The sequence below is a fragment of the Symphalangus syndactylus genome, chromosome 24 (genome assembly GCF_028878055.3).
Source record: "Symphalangus syndactylus isolate Jambi chromosome 24, NHGRI_mSymSyn1-v2.1_pri, whole genome shotgun sequence".
Taxonomy (NCBI): domain Eukaryota; kingdom Metazoa; phylum Chordata; class Mammalia; order Primates; family Hylobatidae; genus Symphalangus; species Symphalangus syndactylus.
The window spans coordinates 38057664-38080184 of NC_072446.2; the positions used below are offsets into that span (position 1 = coordinate 38057664).

The following is a 22521-nucleotide window of genomic DNA, read 5'->3' on the forward strand; positions in this document are numbered from 1 at the left end:
GAGGCAGGAGACCTGCTTGAACTTGGGAGGCAGAGGTTGCAGATCGACTCATTGCACTCCAGCCTGGGTGACAAAGTGGGACTCCATTTTAAAAATAAAAAGTTTTTTTGTACAGATGGGGTCTCACTATGTTGCCCAAGCTTGTTGCAAACTCCTGGGCTCAAGTGATCCTCCTGTCTCAGCTTCCCAAAGTGTTGGATTATAGATGTGAGCCACCACACCCAGCCAGTTAATGTCAATTTCTGTCACAAACTCAATTTGTTGGCTTTCCAGAACCTTCTGAATAAGAAAATTTCAACATGGACAAAGCAGCCTGGATTCCAGCTCCAGGGATCTGGCCCTGTAAGGAGGAATGTCCACCATGAAATCACAGCAAGTCCAAGTCCTTGGAGGTGAGCCTGAGTGCCTCTCGTTTTACTGAAGAGGTAACTGGAGAAGTGGTATTATTGGATTTAGGGCTTGATAATTTGGAATAAAAGACACTGATATTACTGATTGTGCCTATTTTTATCAGTGGCTTGTTAATTATTTGTTTTCATTAGTGATTTTTATATATGCAGATTTACCCACTTAATCAAACTGCAAACATTGATCAAGCCTTCTTTGTGTCCCGGTCTGGGCTGCCCACTTCTCACACGGCACCTCAGTGAATCCTCCAGTCACTCTGAGAACGTGGAGGCTCAGAGAGTTAAAGGGCTTGCCCAATCCAAGGTAAATCCACAGGTGGAGTGGGGACAGGGACCTGGGTTTGACCCCATACTCTGAACTGCCCTGGTCTGCTGCCCCCTGCTGAGCATGAGCGAAATGGCAGGACCTCAGCCAAGTCACTGTGGCTGTTCAGAGCCAAGGCTAAAGCTTGGTCCTTCCCACGAAGATGGGCTGTTGCAACAGGGAAGAAACAGAAATGAAATGACTAACAGTTTCATGGCTAACCAATCTGTATACATAAAAATCACTAATGAAAACAGAAATAATTAACAAGCCACTGATAAAAATAGGCACAATCAGTAATATCAGTGTCTTTTATTCCAAATCATCAAGCCTTAAATCCAATAATACCACTTCAAGTGCTTTGTGAGAGGTAGTGTGTGTTGAAGGTTGTGTAGGCTGAGTTAGTTACCTCAGCTTTAATATTAGTGAAGTTAATAAGTGAAAACTAGAAGTCTGTTTTTTTGTTTTGTTTTTTTGAGACTGGGTCTGGCTGTCACCCAGGCTGGAGTGCAGTGGCGTGATCATGGCTCACTGCAGCCTCAACAGCCCAGGCTCAAGCGATCCTCCTGCCTCAGCCTCCTGAGTAGCTGGGAATACTGGTGCCACCATGTCCGGCTAACAAAAGTTTGTGTTAAAATGTCTTGGCCGGGCATGGTGGCTCATGCATATAATCCCAGCACTTTGGGAGGCCGAGGTGGGAGAATCGCTTGAGCCTAGGAGTTTGAGACCAGCCTGGGCAACATAGTGAAACCCTGTCTCTACCAAAAAAAAAAAAAAAAAAAAAAAGCTGGGTGTGGCAACGCATGCCTGTGGTCCCAGCTACTAGGGAGGCTGAGGCTGCAGAAAGCCATGATCGCACCACTGCGCTCCAGCCTGGACAACAGAGCTAGACCCTATCTCAAAAAAAAAAAAAAAAAAAAAACAGTCTGTTCATGTGGGCGGTTCTGGGCCAGGGTCGGATGAATGTGGCACACATGTGGAAAACCATACTGTCTGGAACACCTGCTGCTGTCTGCGGCCTGGGAAGCAGCACCTCAGCTGGATGGAGGCAGGTGGGAAGGCACGGATCCCCCTCCCGGGCCAGGCTGCTCCAGGCTGCCCGCGATGTGTAGGGTGCTAACTACAGTCTCATACGGGCGCTTCCAGCAGCAGCCAGGCCTGCTCTACGCCCGTGGCCACCCCTGGGTCCTGTGTTCTGTAGCCATCCTGAGGCAATTCAGCGCCAGTGCCTCCTAGGCTCTGCGTGGTGGCTCCTGACCACAGGAGTTCTGGCACCAAAACCCAATTATTTTTCCTTGGCCACGTAAAAGTGGGTATGTCAAACTGTCAAATCACTGATTTTCATCCTAAAACTATGCCCCACAGATATCCCTGACCCCATCCCCACTGCTGACCCTACTTCTGACCCCTATCAGTGGAGTGTCAGCAGTGGAGGGAGATTTAGAGTCATTCATTTATTTCATCAATGGATATTTGCTAGATGCTTACTATGTGCTTACAAGCCCCTGCCCTCATGGAACTTACTCTCAAGTGGAGGAGACGGCCTTAAAAATGCAGGTAAGCATTTGGTGATGAGGAAGGACTGAGTGGCGGCAGTGAGGCTGAGCCAAAGAAGCATGCTCTGTGTGTAAGACAAGCTCAGCGCGCCACCGTCCTCCAGCACAGAGCCACACGTGTGCAGGGGAGAGACAGTGTGACTTGAGAGCACGGGCGCCCCCTGCAGTGCTGCCAAGGTGAGGGACTGGCCACCTCATCCTCCTCCACTGACAAGGTTATAGGATCTCCAGGCCTGTGAACCCCAAGGAGAACCCCCTACTTGGGAGATGCCCATTTTGGACTCAAGCACCAACCAGTCATGGGCTCTGAATGCCTGTGGGTCTTCGGGACCAAATTGGAGACGCCACCGCTGCCAAGTTGAGACCTGAATGCCCAGGAGCTTTCAGACGACACTGTCCTTCTGGAGGAGACATTCTCAGGAGCTTTATGCCAAGGGACACTGTCTGTGGAGAATTTGTCTGATTTGGAGACCACATAATTTGCTCCCTTCCCCCGTACTCTGAACTCCCAGTGGGCCACTGGGGAGCACAAGGTCTGCTGTGCACAGGGTGAGTAGAGGGATTGTTCCCGGCCCAACTTTTTTTTTTTTTTGAGACGGAGTCTCACTCTGTCTCCCAGGCTGGAGTGCAGTGGCGCGATCTCAGTTCACTGCAAGCTCCACCTCCCGGGTTCAGGCGATTCTCCTGCCTCAGCGTCCCAAGTAGCTGGGATTACAGGTGTGCGCCACCACACCCAGCTAATTTTTGTATTTTTAGTAGAGACGGGGTTCACCATGTTGGTCAGGCTGGTCTCGAACTCCTGACCTTGTGATCTGCCAGTCTTGGCCTCCCAAAGTGATGGGATTACAGGCGTGAGCCACTGCGCCCCATCCCGGCCTGACTTTTAGGGGAGTGAAGCCTTGTCCTCTGCAGCCACACAACATGACGTCCTGGGTGGAAGTGCAGTTTAAATCTGATTCCAAGGGTTTTTCCCCCAACCCAGGTCAACACACTCAACCAGGAAGGGTGGCTCAGGACATCAGCACAGCACAGTCCCCTACTCGACATTTTATAGATGTGGATTTGCAGGTATTCTGTGACTTGCCCAGGGTCATGCTTGTGGGAGGCAAAGCTGGGAAAACAGATTCTGTGCCTCCTGCAGTCTTCTCTCCCCAGTGGATCAGGCATTACACACGGAAGCGTGATTTCGGACTAAAAGACTCTGGAGTTATTCTTCTGTTCTTCTCTGTGACTGAACTGCTCTGTCCCCACCCCTCTAGGGAGTGTCCCAGGGAGACTGTGGGCTGCTGTGACTGGCTCCATAGTTCTTTCCTGCCCATCCTTCCAGGCCTGGTGACAGAACCTATGCTGGTCTGCTGCAGGGAGCAGCTGACCCCCCATCAAATTACCTCAGAACTCTGTGGCCAGCCTCCTTGCCCTCTGTGTTGCCAGTCCAGAGCATTCAGTGTCCCCAGACCCCCCACTGCCTTCCTTTATCCAAGTCCTAATCATAATCCTATCACCTCCTGACCTAAAAACCTCTGCTTGCAAGATCAAGTCCATGCAACTGAGTTAGGTGTTTGTGGCCCCTTCTAAACCGGACCAAAGTCTCACCTCCCACTCCTCCCCACTCACATCCTGATGCCCTAGATAAGCGGCACTGCAGCGGAAGTGCACCATCATGCGCACACATGACGCACGCACACTCAACTATGTGGCTCAGCCAAGAAAAAGCAGAGTGAGAAAAAAGTAATAATGCAAAGATGGCCCTGGAGGCTCTGTCTGCCACCCCAGTCCATGAGTGAGAGTGAGGGGGCTGGGCAGGAGATGTGGCTCTGTTGCTCGCTCCTGTGCTCCCATCCCTGTGGGCTCCTCCCAGAATGAGCATCTCCTCACCCTGAGAATGATCCTAAGGACTAAACACAGGCTTTGGTTGCATCACACAGCCTCCAAATGCAAGGCAAGCACCTCGCGTAAAGGAAACACAGCAATCTGCTCCCGTGCAGGAGGAAAAGCTGGCTGCAAGGGGCCTAAAGACAGGCCTGGCCTTTACAAGTGGGCAGAGAACATGTTTTCAAGGATAAAATGATACAGTACTTTTGCTTTACATTTTGGAGCCGAATCACTGAACATTCTTCCAAACGTGGCTTTCCACCCCTCCGCCTTGCTCACACTGCTTCCTGGTGCCCTTAAGATTCAGCTCCAGTGTCCCCTCTTCTGGGAAGCCTTTGCAGACAGCCCCAGACAGGCCTGGCCACACCCTCCTCTATGTCCCAAATGCCTTTGAGTTTTCTCCTATCAAGGCAGGGGAGACACGCATGATGCTCACGTGTCTGTCTATCCCAGGAGACTGGGGTTCCCCTCTGGGGCCGGTCCCTGGGAGGATCTGCTATGGGACACCAGCTGGAGGCTGGCTAGGCAGTGAGGCAACAACCCAATTCCTTCAACTCCTCGGGCCCTGCTTGGATTCTCTGGAGACACCACTGTGCCAGGACTCCTGATGAGCCACAGAGAATGTGCCATGAGGTCTGTTCCTACATGGGGAGGTAGAAGACCCCTTACCTGGTGCAACCATAATTTCATTTTTCTTGGAGCGAATTCGAAGGAAGGTGAGATCGTTCTGGGGGTCGATGTCACGCACGGTGCTCCGTGCCTTCAGGATGAAGCTGTGCATGAGGCTGGCATACTGGGTGGTGGTGGGGTTGTCCATGGTGCTCTTGATGGGAATGCCTGAGGGGAGAGCAGACAGAGACTGAGAGGATGTGGAGCCCCTTCTACCAAGCTCCCACCCACACCCCTAATTGGGGAGAACTGGAATAGCAGTTCTCAGTCAATGCCACCATCGCAGAGGGCTTGCTATGTGACAGGTATGGTGCTGAGCACCCAAAGCATGCCAGTGCCATGCCCTAGAACTACTCTGTGGGTGGCAACACCATCTCATTCGCCCATGAGGCAACAGGAGCTCTGAGTGATGAGGTGACCTGTCTGTAGTCACACAGTGGGGCCAGGACTCACATGCAGGCCTGCTGGCCCACTCCTGGGTTCCTTTCCCAGGGCTGATTGGTTCCCAGCAGTAAAAGGAGAGACTAGCTCTGATTCATGCAGGGACACAGATTAAAAAAACTAATAAAATAAGGTTTTTATTTTTTTGTCCAAAAAAGGAGAGACTCTCATTCACAGTGCTTAGAATTGAAACCAGGAAGCGCTTTTACGAATTTTTTTTTTGAGACGGAGTCTTGCTCTGTCGCCCAGGCTGGAGTGCAGTGGCTCACTGCTACCTCCGCCTCCCGGGTTCAAGTGATTCTCCTGCCTCAGTTTCCCGAGTATCTGGGATTACAGGCACATGCCACAGCACCCAGCTAGCTAATTTTTGTATTTTTAGTAGAGACAGGGTTTCACCATGTTTGCCAGGCTAGTCTCGAACTCCTGACCTCAGGTGATCTGCCCACCTCGGCCTCCCAAAGTGCTGGGATTACTGCCTTACAAACTATTTTATTTTTTATTTTATGTTATTTTATGTATTTCATTTTATTTCATTTTATTTTATATTTTGAGATGGAGTCTCGCTGTGTCACCCAGGCTGGAGTGCAATGGCATGACCTCGGCTCACTGCAACCTCCGCCTCCCAGGTTCAAGTGATTCTCCTGCCTCAGCCTCCTATGTAGCTGGTACTACAGATGCGCAACAGCACACCTGGCTGATTTTTGTATTTTTAGAAGAGACAGGGTTTCACCATACTGGCCAGGCTAGTCTTGAACTCCTAACCTCATGATCCACCTGCCTCGGCCTTCCAAAGTGCTGGGATTACAGGCGTGAGCCACTGCGCCCGACCACAAACTTCTAAACACTAAAAAGTAGAAGAGAAAAAGTCAGCTTGTGCTGGGACATAACCCTCACGATTTCCACCCAAGGGAGCCTTGGGTAGCAGCTATAAACACACTGTCCACATGGCCGTGCCCCCAAATTAAAGCATGTTTCTATGTTTGTACAACAGGCACAGAAACATGGAACATGTTGACCCTTTGTAAACAGCACTGCTATCTCTTTGAAAGAGCCCACTAGGTGGGCGGTCCACAGAGCCCCCCAGCCCCTACTGTTGGCTACTTAGGGGCTGGGTTTGTTACCAGTATAATTATTATTATTATTATTATTTTTGAGACGGAGTCTCGCTCTGTCGCCCAGGCTGGAGTGCAGCGGCGCAATCTCGGCTCACTGCAAGCTCCGCCTCCCGGGTTCATGCCATTCTCCCACCTCAGCCTCCCGAGTAGCTGGGACTACAGGCGCCCGCCACTGCGCCCAGCTAATTTTTTTTTTGTATTTTTAGTAGGGACGGGGTTTCACCATGGTCTTGATCTCCTGACCTCCTGATCTGCCCGCCTCAGCCTCCCAAAGTGCTGGGATTACAGGCGTGAGCCACCGCACCCGGCCCTGTTACCAGTATAATTAACTGGGCAGTGAACATCACCGTATACCAAGCCTTTTGTTTGGGGGACTGTTTCCTTGAGATGAACCATTAAATGGACTTATTGACTGGATGGTGCCTACTGTCACAGAGGTGAGGAATGTGGCTCACACTGAGCCACCGCAGGTCATAATTGGGCTAGCAGGTGCCTGTGAATTGGCTGTGACATATGAGCAGAAGACTCCATCCATGAGACCCTAAGAGCCCGCCAGCTGACAGGCACTTGAGAATGTGGCACAAGTGGTTCCTCACATAGAAGTGGCCAGCTTTGGGGCCCAGGACCCTGCTCATCCTGCCCACAGCTGCTCAGTCTAGGGATTGGCCAAAGGCAGTTATCAGGCCGACTGGCTGAGTGGTAAAGAAACTGGCTCAATCTTGTCTTCCTAGGGCACCAGGAATGCGAGGGTGGGCAGAAGAGGATACGGTGGCAAAAGAAGCAGGTGAGTCAGAGAGGCTTTTTGAGTCAAGTCAAGTCAGGAGAACAGGTTGTAGTCATCACTTGTCTGTAAGGGACAAGATGACCAGATCACCAGGGCTGCTGCTGGCTCCTGGATGGCCACAATGTGCATGGCAGGGCCCCACAAAGCCTTGCTCTACAGTTGAAGCTTCCTGAGGATGGCAGTAATGGGTGGGTCCATTATAATCTAACCACGATGGGGCGGCGATGGGGTAGGAGCCACCACGACTCTTTCTGCCCACCCTCGCATTGCTAGGGGCCTAAGAAAACAAGACTGGGCCAGTTTCTTGCCACCCAGTAGGTCAGTCTGATGACTGCCTTTAGTCAAGTCCTAGGCTGGGCAGCTACGGACCAGATTAATAGGGTCCTGGGCTCCAAATTGACCTAGGCTTACACCCAGCTCTGCCCTTCACAGCTATGCAGCCTTGGGCAAGTGATGAAACCTCCTGAGCTTCCACTGCCTTATCTGTAAAATAATATCTGTGCTTCAAAGTGCTGCTGGGTGGGCTGAATACTGCTTAATTCATTTAAGAATGTTTAGCAAGAGTACACTTAATAAATGTTAATAAACACCACTCACACAGTAAATGCCATTTCCATTAATCTGAGGGGATGTGACTATTGCTTAAACCTGCAAGGGCCTTGCTAAAACACAGCCCACCCACCGAGGGCCAAGACCAGAGCCCGGGTAGAGCCCTGGGTTGGCTGTTCTTGCTACCTGGCCGGGAACCCGCCCCTTAGCTCACCTTTGGGCCCCAATGGTAAGAGGCCTACAGTCCCAAGGCTTGGCATGGTTTGGGTGATCAGACCCCCTGACCTTCTCTTTTTACACACCACAAAGCCACTTTCTCACAGATCCCTCTGCCTGGAACTTTCTTTCCTTCCCCTATTCACTCATGATTCCCACTTTGGTCCCTGAGGTCTCCATCTTCGGGTGACATCTCCCATCCCCACTGGCACCATCCCAGCACCACGCAGTTTTCCCAGGTTGACACTGCACCATTACAAAGTGATCATTATTCCATCCCCCACCGCAATGTAAGCTCCCCAAGGAATTGACCGAGTCTGATTTGCTCACTAGTGTCCCTAGAGAGACAGCATTAAGCTTTTATTGCTATTGGTAAGTGAGTGGTGAAAGGGTCTACTTTCACTAGTTTGGACAGATATTGGCAAGAGGAGTCTGATCACATCCATATAAGTGGAAGCTGTGTAAAACAGACAAGAAACTAAACATCTACTGGCTCACTCCAAAAACAAAAGAAAATGTGGAAGTACGGGGCCAAGGACCAAAACCGGGAAGAAATTAAAACAAGGACAAAGATTAATTCCAGATTCACTGGATGCCGGAGCTGGAGGAGACCTCAGAGATGGCCTAGTTATTAGGCCACCTGCTCCCTGCCTCTGCCTTCACAAATGAACACTGTGTAGCCTGCAGAAGTAGCTGGTTATCTGGGAGGCACAATTTCTAACTTGGGGCTCTGATCTACTGGGATACACCCCCAGGCCCTTCCACCACACCCAGTCTCTTCAAGTGATAAAAAACATCTAAAAAATTCAACAGATACTTTAATCAAACACCAACTCTGGGCCAACACCATCCTAAGTACTACAGACAGCAGTGAACACAAGAGACCAATCTTTGCCTTCATGAGACTTACACATTTAAGCCTTTTATTCTGCCTGTGTGGGTAGCAGCAGAGGATGGCAGGGGGTCTGGAGAAGTATACATGGAATGAAATTTCCCTTGCATTTTCAGTAAAGCTGCTTAAACTCACACTTTTATTATGAAACACCATTTAAGCCGGGCGCGGTGGCTCACGCCTGTAATCCCAGCACTTTGGGAGGCCGAGACGGGCGGATCACGAGGTCAGGAGATCGAGACCATCTTGGCTAACACGGTGAAACCCCGTTTCTTCTAAAAATACAAAAAATTAGCCGGGCATGTTGGCGGGCGCCTGTAGTCCCAGCTACTCGAGAGGCTGAGGCAGGAGAATGGCGTGAACCCAGGAGACGGAGCTTGCAGTGAGCTGAGATCGCACCACTGCATTCCAGCCTGGGGGACACAGCGGGACTCCGTCTCAAAAAAAAAAAAAAAAAAAAAAGAAACACCATTTGAATGTAGCCAAGGCAGAGATGTCAAAAAGCAGTGGCAGGTGGCTGGAAAGTATCGGGACTTGGGTATGTCATAGGTTCAGAGGCAGGAGCAGGAGCAACCACTCTGGGCTGGGGTGATCAGGGAGGGTGTCCTGAAGAAAGAGGCAGCTGAGCTGAATGTTGGGAACGGGTAGGAAAACCCTAGATAAGATCATAGGCATCCCAATACAATTATCCTCAAATAATCATCTTTAATGGAAACTTCCAGAGGGCTTAAAGGCCCCATGGATAAGTGGGAAGTGTGATCAACTCAGCCACGTTCTGACCACGTTCATCCACAGCTGGGTGACCTTGGGTGGTTCCCCACACCTCTCTCAGCTTTGGGTTTCTCATCTGCAAACTGGGGAAACCCTTGCCTCGCAGGGTCACTGTGTGAGATGTAAACGAGACACTGACGTGGGGGCCCTGAGAATGGGATGCAAGTTAAAGACACACACACACCAACTGAGACATTCATAGGCATTTCATGCCAGGCACTACTCTAAAAGCTTCCCCTAGAGGAAGGCAGAATTATGATCCACATTTTACAAATGAGAAAACTTACAGAGAAAGTGGCTTATGCCCAAAACCACATAGCTGATAAGTAAGTAGGGCCCGGATTCAAAGCCAGGTGGGCTCATTCTGCATTCCACGTTCTCACCTATGGTGCAATCAGCCCCATGAGTATACAAAAAAGCAGCACTCACTAGTATCCAAAAGGTAAGCAGCTGGGGCTTCCCAGTGAAAAGGCTTAGCTTTAGGGGCAGTTTTAAGGCAAGAATGAGGGCCTCTCCTTTGTGAGTACATGGGGAAGCCTGGGGTCAGAGCTGGGGCTGTTGGCCCCTGGTGTTGTTTCCCTGGAGTCAAAATGTCCAGTCCCAGTAGACAGTTTCTCTCTTAGTGACAAAAGTCTTTCAGGTCTTGGAGCAAGAAGTGCCCAAAAGAGATTCCCTGGACCATCACAGGACTCGAGGCAGTTGAGGGCTGAAGAGGGGAAAGGAGTTGCCTCAGGCCACCCAACTGATCAGGGGCAGCCCTGAGCAGGGGGCCTGCTCCTGCCTCCACAGTGTCCCAAGGGCTCCCAGCCTCCTGTAAATGAAATGACCACATGGTTTAATCAGAACTAGGCAGGGCTGGGGAGCACGTTCTGTCTAGCTCTGTGCTTGCCAGGGGTCTGCTGACTTGGAAATCAACATTTTTTTTTTTTTTTTTTTTTTGAGACTGAGTTTCATTCTTGTCATCCAGGCTGGAGTGCAGTGGTGTGATCTCGGCTCATCGCAACCTCCGCCTCCTGGGTTCAAGTGATTCTCCTGCCTCAGCCTCCCGAATAGCTGGGATTACAGGTGCCCGCCACCACGCCAAGCTAATTTTTGTATTTTTAGTAGAGATGAGGTTTCACCATGTTGGCCAGGCTGGTCTCGAATGCCTGACCTCAGGTGATATGCCCACCTCAGCCTCCCAAAGGGCTGAGATTACAGGCGTGAGCCACCGCGCCCGGCTGGAAATCAACATTCTATCCGAGGACACAGCACCTCCACTTTGTTGCCCTTGATGGCTTTCATTCTGCTTAAGTAGGAATTGCTGAGAACTCTGCTTCTCCAAAACAAGGCCTAGACTGAAGACACACATAAGAGGCTCTCTAAGAGCACTGAACAAATTAGAGCCCATTGAATACACTGGGTTACAGAATTTGGGAGGCCCCGCAACCAGGCATGGCCTCACCTCTTGGGATGTCCACGTGTGTCTGTAAAGGTGGCCGCAATAGTGTCTACCCTACGAGGCAGCCAAGAAACACATAAACAAACCGTACCTGGCAGCACGCCGGGCATGTGACAGACACAGGCACTGCTGTACCACCTCCACCCACAGGGCTGCTCGTAAATCCTGGCCTGTGGGAGCAGCCCCTGGGCTGGGCACTGAAGGGCCTACACACTTCATTGTTACTTTTTTTTTTTTTTAAAGAGACAAGGTCTTGCTCTGTGCTGGAGTGCAATCACAGCTTTGAGCAAGAAGCCTTGAAGCAAACTGCAGCCTTGAACTCCCAGGCTCAAGGAATCCTCCTGTCTCAGCATCCTGAGTAGCTAAGACTACAGGCGTGCGCCACCACACCTGCCTAATTTTTCTTTCTTTTTGTGGAGTTGGGGTCTCACTACATTGCCCAGGCTGATCTTGAACCCCTGGACTCAAGCAATCGTCCTGCCATGGCCTCCCAAAGTGCTAAGAACAGTTGTGAGCAACCAGGCACCATGCCCAGCCATTATAACAATTATTAATCTACTGATTATGGCATCTAACATGCTTGCAAAAATTTCAGGTTTTTTCCTTTGGGATTATTTCCTCTGAACACAGTCCTCAGGAATTACCAAATCAAAGGGGCTGATGGCAACACCCACTGTGGTTGGTTCATTTAATACTCACTGACCTGACTCTGCGGCCTGTGGTGAATGACACGGGAACAGAGGCGAGTCAGGCACGGTCCTGGTCACGCTGCTCTATCAGCAGCAGTGTCTCAGTGGACTCCTCTCCTCCCAGTCTCACATAAACTGGTTTATGTTATTTTTGTAAACTCCAGTATGGTAGTTTTTAAATTGGCCAAACCCCTTCCCAAATTAAAACCAATGTAGAAACATGAACTGACGGTTCTTAGTGTGTGTGCTCTGACTGAAGTGGAAGACAGGAACCCCAGCCTCTACCTCTACTCCCATGGTAGCACAGGACCCCTGGGTTTAATTAAGGAACACAGCCCTGAAAACATGATCTGAGGCAGTCTCTCCAAGGGAAGGCCTTCAGACGGAGACAGAACCGCTGTGAATCTCAGGCCTGTGGCTCTCACTGTAGCCTCTTCTGATTAGAATCTATCTCCTAAAGCAGAATTTTCTAAACTCGTCTGATCATAAGCATCTCCTGGGGTGCTTGGTAAACACACGGATTCCTCAGGTCTTGCTTTGGCTCTAATAAATTAGACTTTTTGGTACAGAGGCCTGGAAAGCTATGTTTAACAGGACCCCCGGGTGATTTCAAAGAATGAATGCATGTGGGAAACACTGTGGCCTAGAGGCATGAAGCACGTGGATGCTCCCAACCCAACAGGGGAACCCCATCAGGTAGATCAGAGTTTGCATGAACAAATGCCTCACAGCTCAAAACAGACGGTGACAGTACTGTATTAAATGCTTTACGCTGTTCATTCTTAGTTACTCTTCAACTTATAAGGTAGATATAAGTATTATCCCCATTTACAGGCTTAAGTGACTTGGCCAAGGTCACCAAGCTAATCAGGAGATGAGGCAGAATTCAAACTCACAACTGCTGGATTCCAGAGTCCCTGTCCTTACTGCTGCCTGGAGCCTGAGGGCCTGGGGGCCATTCTGGTTCTTTACAGCCTGGCGCGGGAGAAAGCTCCCAAGTGCACTCAGACGGGCTTGGATTTAAATCTCGACTGTGTGATGGTAGGCAGATCAATAACATTTCTAGACTGTTTCTCCATTGCAAAATGCAGACGACAGGGCTGCTTAAAGAATATAAGAAAGAGTATGTGGAGCACCAGCCAGAATCCTGGCACAGAGCGGGTATGTGATAAATGTTAGCTCCCTTCCTGTCCAGTGCAGTCTGGGAAAATTAGTATCTGTACCCTTCTACCTATACAGATACCCACTCAGAAAGGGTTGTCGGGGTGGAGGGGAGCTGCAGGCACAGAGAAGTTAACTAGAGAACTATCCAGCCAATAAAGCAGAATCAACACAAATGGGTACGTAATATCCACTTAATGGATTTACTAAAAAGTAGAAACAACAAAATTGGGCTAATGAACATTGTTGTGGCACTTAAAAAATTTGTTTATGTAAACCATGAAGCAATATTTTAAAAAGCTCATGTGTAAACAAATGCCCAAGGGTAACAACTATGATTATGGTCCTCTGGAACTGTGCTGGACGAGGCTGAGTAAGCATGGAAGACTGAAGTGTGATCTGTCAGGGCGGTGGGACTGAGCGGATTTTCCCTTTGTGAGGACACTGGAGGTGGCTGGTCTGAATGCAGTGCTGTTTACAACTAATTGCTCACAACCAGTTACCGATTTTTGTCCCTTCTCCACTCCCACTGCTTCACCTGACTAGCCTTAATGAAAAAAAAAAAAAAAAAAAAAAAAAAAAAGAACACTGGAGGTGTTAAAAATTAAAAAGGCCTAAAATTAGATTAGGTTCATGAAGGGCTTAGTGAACAGCAAGTGCTATGCTGTGTTATGGCTGCTTCTGGGCCTGCATGGGTGCGTATCATGGCGGGAGGGAGGGTGTACCTTCTGTGTTCACGACGATGATTCCCTGCACTCCCTTCTGGCTCTGCAGTCGCTTCAGTGTCTCCTCTACCTCTGCCTGCCAGAAAACAAGACCAAGGTTAGGAGAGGCCGATAGGCAGGACTAACTTCCTCATACCCCAGGCAGATGAATCATACATTTGTCTTCCAACAACAAACAAGTAACACTCAGGCAACTGGCACCCCCTCAAAGCTCCCCAGGCTGATCTGACTTGCTCCTCCGGCCACCACCAGTGCCCAGAGCATCCGCTCACACCCCCATGCAGGACAGGGCTGCTCCTGGCGCTCTGCCCACCAGGCACTATTATCCCACCGTCCTCAGCTGTTGGGGAGCAGAATATAAACACCATTCCCATGTATATACATGTCCATGACTCACATATTTGGCATAGCTGGGGGATGGGACTCTGATGATTTAAGAAAACCCAGAGAGTAGTGTCTAACAGGAAGACAACACTTTGTCATTTGTGGCCCAAACAGCACATGAGGATAGACTCAGTGAGACTTCAGCAGGCATCTGAGATAGTGTGATGCACAGCACTCAGCTATAAGAAGTGTGCCTTGGGAAGGGGCTCATTAATCTTGATTACCCAGAAACTGCTCTGGTGGGCTACTCTTGCATATGGCATCTGTAAGTGGAGGGGCAGTCGCAGTTCGGGTCCTCATTCTGCCATGCCAGGCCTCCTGTCACTCCTGTCCTACCTTTCCCTCCACTCTCCAGCTCCGTGACACACCTCCCTATCTCTACATCTTTTTATCCCACAAGGCCTCTTCTCTGCTGAAATCCAATAAACTCCTCTTGACCATCTAAGACATCATTTCCTCCGCAAAGCCTTTACTGATCCCCCAGTTGATGGAGTCTGCCTACGTGTAACTCCCCAAATCCCTGGCTGTGCCTCTCTGAGACACGCATTAGGTACTATGTCCATTTCTTAGAGACTCTACAAAGGTCTGTGGAGTAGAAGTGTGATAAACACTGCTTAACTGAACTAGGCCTAACTCTTCCTGTGGATGGAAACTAGCCCTGAGGTATACCTGTTCTCAGGCTGCCCCTTCCAGACTGGTCTAGAATCCAGCCAGAAGCCCCTCAAAGGCTGAGAGTTGTTAGAAACAGAGGCTCCATTCACCAAAAGAAATGGGGCGGGGGGGGATCCTCAACACTGGGTGGAGACAGCACAATGAATTCTTGTTTTTCTGGAAGGCACAAGGCTGACAATCCAGTCACTGCCACCCACTCCCCTGTGACAGAATACTCTCAAACACTGGAGGGAAGGGTAAACAAGTTCCTCCTATAAAGTGGCAAATGGGGCCGGTGTGGTGGCTCACACCTGTAATCCCAGCACTTTGGGAGGCTGAGATGGGTGGATCATGAGGTCAGGAGATTGAAACCATCCTGGCTAACACGGTGAAACTCCATCTCTACTGAAAATACAAAAAAATTAGCCGGGTGTAGTGGCGGGTGCCTGTAGTCCCAGCTACTGGGGAGGCTGAGGCAGAAGAATGGTGTGAACCCAGGGGGCGGAGCTTGCAATGAGCCGAGATCGCGCCACTCTACTCCAGCCTGGGCGACAGAGAGAGACTCCATCTCAAAAAAAAAGTGGGAAACGGACTGATGCCTCTAAGATCTGGAGCCTGGGTACAATGACAGGACTCTGTGGACATGAGAGTACAATGCAGTGGCTCATGTGTGTATGAGATCGAATGTCAGTCAACACTCATTGAGCTCCTACTCTATGCCAGCAGCTATTCTGAAGGGGAGGGGGCACAATAGTGGTCACTACTGGACAGTAGTCACTGGACAGTACTCAGTCTACCCTGCTCACCCTCCTGGAAATTCATCATGGACCAAAGTACAGTGACATTTGCAATAGCAAAATGCAGAAAGAACTAAAAATGCCCAACAATTAGGGAAAAGGCCAAGTAGATTATGGAATATCCACTAATAGGAATATAATACACATATTAACCATGGTGATTAGACCATGTTATACCATCACAAAAGGTGTGTGCTATAATGTTAAGTGAAAACAGCAAAATGCAAAAACAAAGTGCTTTGGTGACTGCAATCACATGAAAACAAAAGGCTAGAGGAGATTATGAAAAAAGAGCCACATTAAGGGCAAGGAATTATAGAAAGGTTTTATTTTCTTTTTTTCAAAACACCCCTTTTCATTCTACTGTATTGTTTCTATTTAAAAACATTTTAACCCCTCATCTATGCATCCAAAAGAAGTCTATGATACAGGGGCCACAGGGCTCTGATACACTCAATGTTGTCAGAATAAGATGTAAGAGTAACTTGGATGACAATTTAAGATAGCTCAATCTGCAATCAACCCAGAAAGAAAGGGGAAAGAAAGCGAAAACTGAGATGTCAGAATCTAAATCCAAAATAGCCCCCAGAGATTGGAGAATGGGGCTGAAATGAAAAAGATGAAATTTCCTAAGACTGCTATTCATTTAGTAACTACATGGAAACCTTCCATGTGCCAGACATTGTTCTAGGCCTGGGGATGATGCAGTGAACAAAATATAACAAAAATCCCATGTCATGAAACTGACATTTGTGGGAAGGGACATTAAATAAGAAAAAAGAAGTAAAACATAAATTGTCAGCTACAGCAGGGAAACAGGACCTGGAATGCAGGGGTGATGGGAATGTGAAATACATCATCAGAGAAGGCTCGCCAAGGCGATAGTGAGTAGACATCTGCAGGAAATGAGGGAGTTAGCCATGCTGGTTTCTGGGGAGTGTCCCAGACAGCACCAAGAGCAAGCACAAAAGCCCTGGGGTGGGCAAGCGTCCAGTATGTTCAGGGGGAAAAGCAAAGGGGCCAGTATGGCTGAAGGGCAGGCAGCAGGGGAGGGACAGCAGCTGGGATCCGGGACCAGACCACAGACGGCCTGGCAAATCAAGTGATGACCTTGGTTTTTACTGGGTGTGATTCATGGAGCCACTGTCAAGTTTTGAGGTAAAGAGTGACAAGACCTGATGCTTCCAAAGGACGGCTCTGGCTGCTGTGGGGAGAAGGGACAGCAGGGGGCGAACACAGCCTGCGGAAGCCTCCTACCCCTGCCCTGCCAGATGCTGCTCTCGGTCTGAAGGAAACAAGCTTCCCTCCTTCACTAACTGCTTGATGTAACTACCTCCCAACCCTCTGGACTCAGCTCCAGAGCCTCCCGCAGGAGGCTTCTCTGACATCAGCCCCACTGCTGGGCACCGAGGCCCCCAGCCTTCACAGCACTGAACCACAATGCAGTGCAACTGTTTAGGTCACGTTCATCTCCTCCAGACGCAAGGCACCCTGTCATCAGGAAACCAGACCAGACTTTATAGCCCCAGTACCTCGCATAGGATGGGCTCAAATAAATACTGAAGGAACAAATAAAAAGCATTTCTGCAACTATGTTTCACGAAATCAACCTTTTTAAGTACAGGAGGGGGACATGGCCTCACAGTCCACAGTGTGAAAAAGAGCCAAGGTTTAGGTGATCTGAAATTCAGCGAGAACCAGACACTAAGATCTGGCTGTTTAAACGTAAACACGGGCTGGGCGCAGTGGCTCATGCCTGTAATCCCAGAACTTTTGGGGACCAAAGCAGGTAGACCACTTGAGCCCAGGAGTTTGAGACCAGCCTGGGCAACATGGTGAAGCTTCATCTCTACAAAAGATAAAAAAAATTAACCACGCGTGGTGTCGTGTGCCTGTAGTCCCAGCTACTTGGGAGGTTGAGGTGAAAGGATTGCTTGAGCCCAGGAGGTCGAGGCTGCAGTGAGCCATGATGGCGCCACTGCACTCCAGCCTGGACAACAGTGTAAGACTCATCCAAAAAAAAAAAAAAAAAAAAAAAAAAAAAAAAAAAAAAAAAAGAAAGAAAGAAAAAAGAAATAAAAGTAAACACACATCTCACACATCTATCAGGAATGGGAGGACACACAGGTATAATTTCCCTACTCAGCATCTACTATGGGTCATACATTGCTTTCAGACACATGCTTTCTTCTGAAACTCTCATTCACGGGTTAGTACGATCTCCATGTTAGTGATGGGGAAACAGGTTTGGAAAGGAGAAGGGTTTTGCCCAAGAACACATTGCAGGTCAACAGAACAGCTGAATATACTGGTGACCACAACTGAGGAGGTCCCTGCCCTCAGGGAGCTCACATTCTGGTGAAAGAGATTTAAACAAGTGAACAAGATTCTTGCAGGATACAGGGACTAGGCTGCGGGGCAAGGAATGCTACTCTGGCTAATGTAGTCAGGAACACCTGAGGAGATGTAATCTTTTTTTTTGAGATAGGGTCTCACTCTGTCACCCAGGCGTGCCGTGGTGCGATCATGGCTCACTGCAGCCTTGACCTCCCAGGCTCAAGTGATCCTTCCACTTCAGCCTCCCAAACACATAGGACTACTGATGTGTACCGCCAAACCCAGCTAATTTTTTGTAGAGATGGGGTTTCGCCATGTTGCCCAGGCTGGTCTTGAACTCCTGGGCTCAAGTGATCTACTGCCTTGGCCTCCCAAAGTGCTGGGACTACAGGCATGAGCCATCATTCTCGGCCATAAGTATGTCATCTTTAAGCCAAGAACCAAATGATGAGAAAGAAATGCACTCCGGGCAATGGGGTGACAGAGACAAGGCTCCCCAATTCTCTAGTTCCCAGGTGCACATTCCTGACACATGGAAAAACAAGCAGCAATAAAGATCCAGGAGGATCCACTGGCTCAGCATAGGAGGGATGACCACTGGAAGCAAATGATTGACAAAGAACTATGACCAATTTGACCACTAAACATAAAACTTAACTTCTGTATAAGAATAATTAATCTAACAGGATAGAAAAGTATTTGCATCAAATATAACAGACAAAATAAATAAAAAAAACACAAAATGACTAAGAACAATAGCCAAGTCTCTAGTAGGTAGTGCGCAAAAGGATACTAGTAGAAAATATGCCTATGAGAAATTACAATCTCATCAAACTATGGTCATCATTCCTCACAAACAAATGAAAAATTCAGCTGGGCGTGGTGCTCACACCTGTAATCCCAGAACTTTGGGAAACTGAGGTGGGTGAATCACTTGAGGTTAGGAGTTTGAGACCAGACTGGCCAACATGGTGAAACCCTGTCTCTACTAAAAATACAAAAATTAGCCATCACGGTGGCACGGGCCTGTAATCCCAGCTACTCAGGAGGCTGAGGCAGGAGAATTGCTTGAATCTGGGAGGCAGAGGTTGTAGTGAGCTGAGACTGTGCCACTGAAATCCAGCCTGGGCAACAGAGTGAGATTCCATTTCAAAAAAAAGAAAGAAATGAAAAATTATAGTAATGCTGAGGTTTATTTTTAAATGCTGGCATTCTTATCACAAAATTGGCAGGTGCAAGGGCAATACAATCTTGACAAAGCTACAGGACAATACATTGCAAGAACCATAAAAGCATTGGTCCCTCCACCTCAGAAATTATTTTCCTAAGAATTTTATCTGGAGGAAATAATCTAATAAGTTAAAATGAAACAAAACCAGACATTCACAGAAGCATCATCACAGCACTATTTCTACTAATTAAGAAATGGAAGCAGCCGGGTATGGTGGCTCATGCCTGTAATCCTGGCACTTTGTAATCCTGAGGCAGGCGGATCACCTGAGGTCAGGAGTTTGAGACCAGCCTGGCCAACATGGCAAAACCCTGTTTCTACTAAAAAATACAAAAATTAGCTGGGCATGATGGTGCACACCTGTTAATCCCAGCTACTCAGGAGGCTGAGGCAGGAAAATCACTTGAACCTGGGAGGCAGAGGGTGCAGTGAGCTGAGATTGAGCCACCGAACTCCAGTCTGGGCAACAGAGTGAGACTCCATCTCTAAAACAAACGAACCAAAAAGAAATGGGAGCAACCCAAATGTACACAGGTAAGATATTTGGCCAATTATGGTACAATTATTTCACTGAGTATTATGTAGTCACTAAGTAGTTAATCACAAAGATGATATGACAACAAGGTTAAATGTTTTTGGATATTAAAACAACAAAAAAAGGAAAAAAATCCCCCCAAAACCCAGGATGCATATCTTGATATGCATATGTGAACAAAAGAGGAAGGAGAACATACAAAAATGAAAACAGTTATGTGGTAGAGTGAAACTGGACGAGGAGAATTATATGTGATTTTTTTTAATTTTAATTTTATTTCTTTATTTTGAGACAGAGTCTTGCTCTGTTGCCCAGGCTGGAGTGCATTGACCTGGTCTGGGATCACTGCAACCCCCACCTCCCGGGTTCAAGTGATTCTAGTGCCTCAGCCTCCTGAGCAGCTGGAATTACAGATGCATGGCTTCCGGCTACTTTTCGTATTTTTAGTAGAGACAGAGTTTCACCATGTTGCCCAGGCTGGTCTCCAACTCCTGACCTCAAGTGATCTGCCCACCTTGGCCTCCCAAAGTGCTGGGATTATAGGCGTCAGCCATTGTGTCCGGCCAATTATAGATGATTTTTATATCATCATTCTAAAGGTCAGTTTCCACCTAAAATGTAAAATATGCATGCCAAAAGTGCCACTTGTAGAAATCTATCCTACATAACCACTAGCATGAGTGCAAAAAAGACACGAACAGTTACTGCAGCAGTGTCTGGAATAAAAAAACTATACACCACCTAAATGTACATATGGGACTAGGATACTATACAGACCTTAAAAAGAATGAAGTGGACCTGCATATAATAACACAGAAAAATGTGTGATATTTTTAAGTGAACAGAACAAGTTAAGTGAACAGAACAAGAATAAGATATATACACATATATCTTAAAGTCAACTTCTGTTTTCTCTTATTTTTTTCTCACCCAGGGTGGAGTGCAGTGGTGCAATCACGGCTCACTGTAGCCTTGACCTCCTGGGCTCAGGCGATCTCTCCACTTCAGCCTTAAAGTAAACTTAACATATATAAATATATATATATTCCAGTTTCATCTAAAACAGCTTATACATAAATGTGCTTATGCACCAAACAAATCTGGAAGGAAACACACCCAACTGCCAACAGAAGTTACCACGGGGTAGTAAGATGGGGACTACATAAACTTTCTGTATTATATCCTCTGGTACTGCTTCAAATTGTTAACATACATGGTGGTTTATGCCTGTAATCCCAGCACTTTTGGAGGCTGAGGTGGGCGGATCACCTGAGGTCATGAGTTTTAGACTAGCCTGGTCAACATGGTGAAACCCTGTCTCTACTAAAAATAGAAAAAAAACCCTGTCTCTACTAAAAATAGAAAAATTAGCCAGGCATGGTGGCATGCGCCTGTAGTCCCAGCTACTCTGGAGGCTGAGGCAGGAGAGTCCCTTGAACCCGGGAGGCGGAGGTTGCATGAGCTCAGATCACACCACTGCACTCCAGCCTGGGCGAAAGGGCAAGACTCTGTTTCAAAAGAAAAAAAAAAAAGTTAAACTGTGCATCTAAATTTGTATTGCTTTTATGAGTATAACCATGGAGTAGCATAATACTAGTAGGCTACAGTTTAAGTTAAAGAAAAAGGGGGGCCATATAAGTGCTTGTATAGATGTATAAGAAACTAACAGCTGGGTGTGGTGGCTCACACCTGTAATCCTAACACTTTGGGAGGCCAACATGGGTGAATCACTTGAGCCCAGGAGTTCAAGACCAGCCTGGGCAACATGGCAAAAACCCCATCGCTACAAAAAAAATACAAAAAAATAAGCAGGGTGTGGTGGTGTGCACCAGTAGTCCCAGCTACTTGGGGAATTAAGGCAGGAGGATCACTTGAGCCCAGGAGGGTCAAGGCTGCAAGAAAAAAAAAAAAACAAAAAACTAACAATGGTTGTTTCTAAAGGAGGAGAGACTGAGACTGGGGGTTAGGAGAGTGGGAATTTTATTTTTCACTTAGATCCTTTTACATCATTTTTTTTTTTTTTTTTACCGTGTGCAAGTATTACCTGTAAACAATCCTAAAATTCGTATGGAACCACAAAAGACTCAGAAAAGCCAAAGGAAGCCTGGACAAAAAGAACAAAGCTTGAGGTATCACACTACCTGATTTCAAAATATACCAGAAAGGTATAGTAACCACAAGAGCATGGTATCGGTATAAAACACAGACACACAGACCAGTGGAATAGAATAGAGGACCCAGAAATAAATCCACTTATTTACAGCCAACTGATTTTCGACAAAGGCATCGAAAAAACAAAACAAAACAAAACAAAACAAAAACAAAAACGAAAAAAACCTACCATAAATCAGCAATACCACTACTGGGTATTTATTGAAAGGAAAGGAAATTAATATATCAAAGGCATTCCTACATCCTCATGTTCATATTGCAGCACTATTCACAATAGCTAAGTTATGGAATTAGCGTCCATCAATAGGTAAATGGATAAAAAAATGTGGGCCGGGCGTGGTGGATCACGCCTGTAATCCCAGCACTTTGGGTGGCTGAAGCGGGCGGATCACGAGGTCAGGAGAGCGAGACCATCCTGGCTAACACGGTGAAACCCGTCTCTACTAAAAATACAAAAAATTAGCTGGGCGTGGTGGTGGGCGCCTGTAGTCCCAGCTACTCGGGAGGCTGAGGCGGGAGAATCACTTGAACCTGGGAGGCGGAGGTGGCAGTGAGCTAAGATGGTGCCACTGCACTCCAGCCTGAGCGATAGAGAGACACTCCATTTCAAAAAAAGAAAAAAAAAGAAATAATGAATGTTTAAGGTGATGAATATTCTATAATAAATATAGCCTGATTTGATCATTACACATCGTATGCATGTATCAAAATATTACATGTATATCTACAACATAAATGTGTACAACTATTATATATCAACTTTTTTACAGCTTAAGAAGTGATGTGAAAAATGAAGTTATACATATTTGAAGCATTATTACA

At 47.7% G+C, this 22521-nt stretch overlaps 1 protein-coding gene across 7 annotated transcripts in view; it reads right to left on the bottom strand.

The window, feature by feature from the left end:
• The window catches only part of DYNLRB1 (dynein light chain roadblock-type 1), a 33371-nt gene that overhangs the window by 1336 nt on the left and 9514 nt on the right, over positions 1 to 22521 (bottom strand). For 4 of the 7 annotated variants that reach the window (XM_055265942.2, XM_055265941.2, XM_063633839.1 and 1 more), the window contains 2 exons: positions 13593 to 13668; positions 4809 to 4976 (listed from right to left, as the gene is read on the bottom strand). In XM_055265942.2, coding sequence (XP_055121917.1) covers positions 4809 to 4976; positions 13593 to 13668 — 244 coding nt within the window. Of the gene's footprint in view, positions 1 to 1571; positions 4977 to 13592; positions 13669 to 22521 lie in introns of those variants that run through there. The other 3 variants (XM_055265940.2, XM_063633837.1, XM_063633838.1) reach the window with 1 other exon arrangement.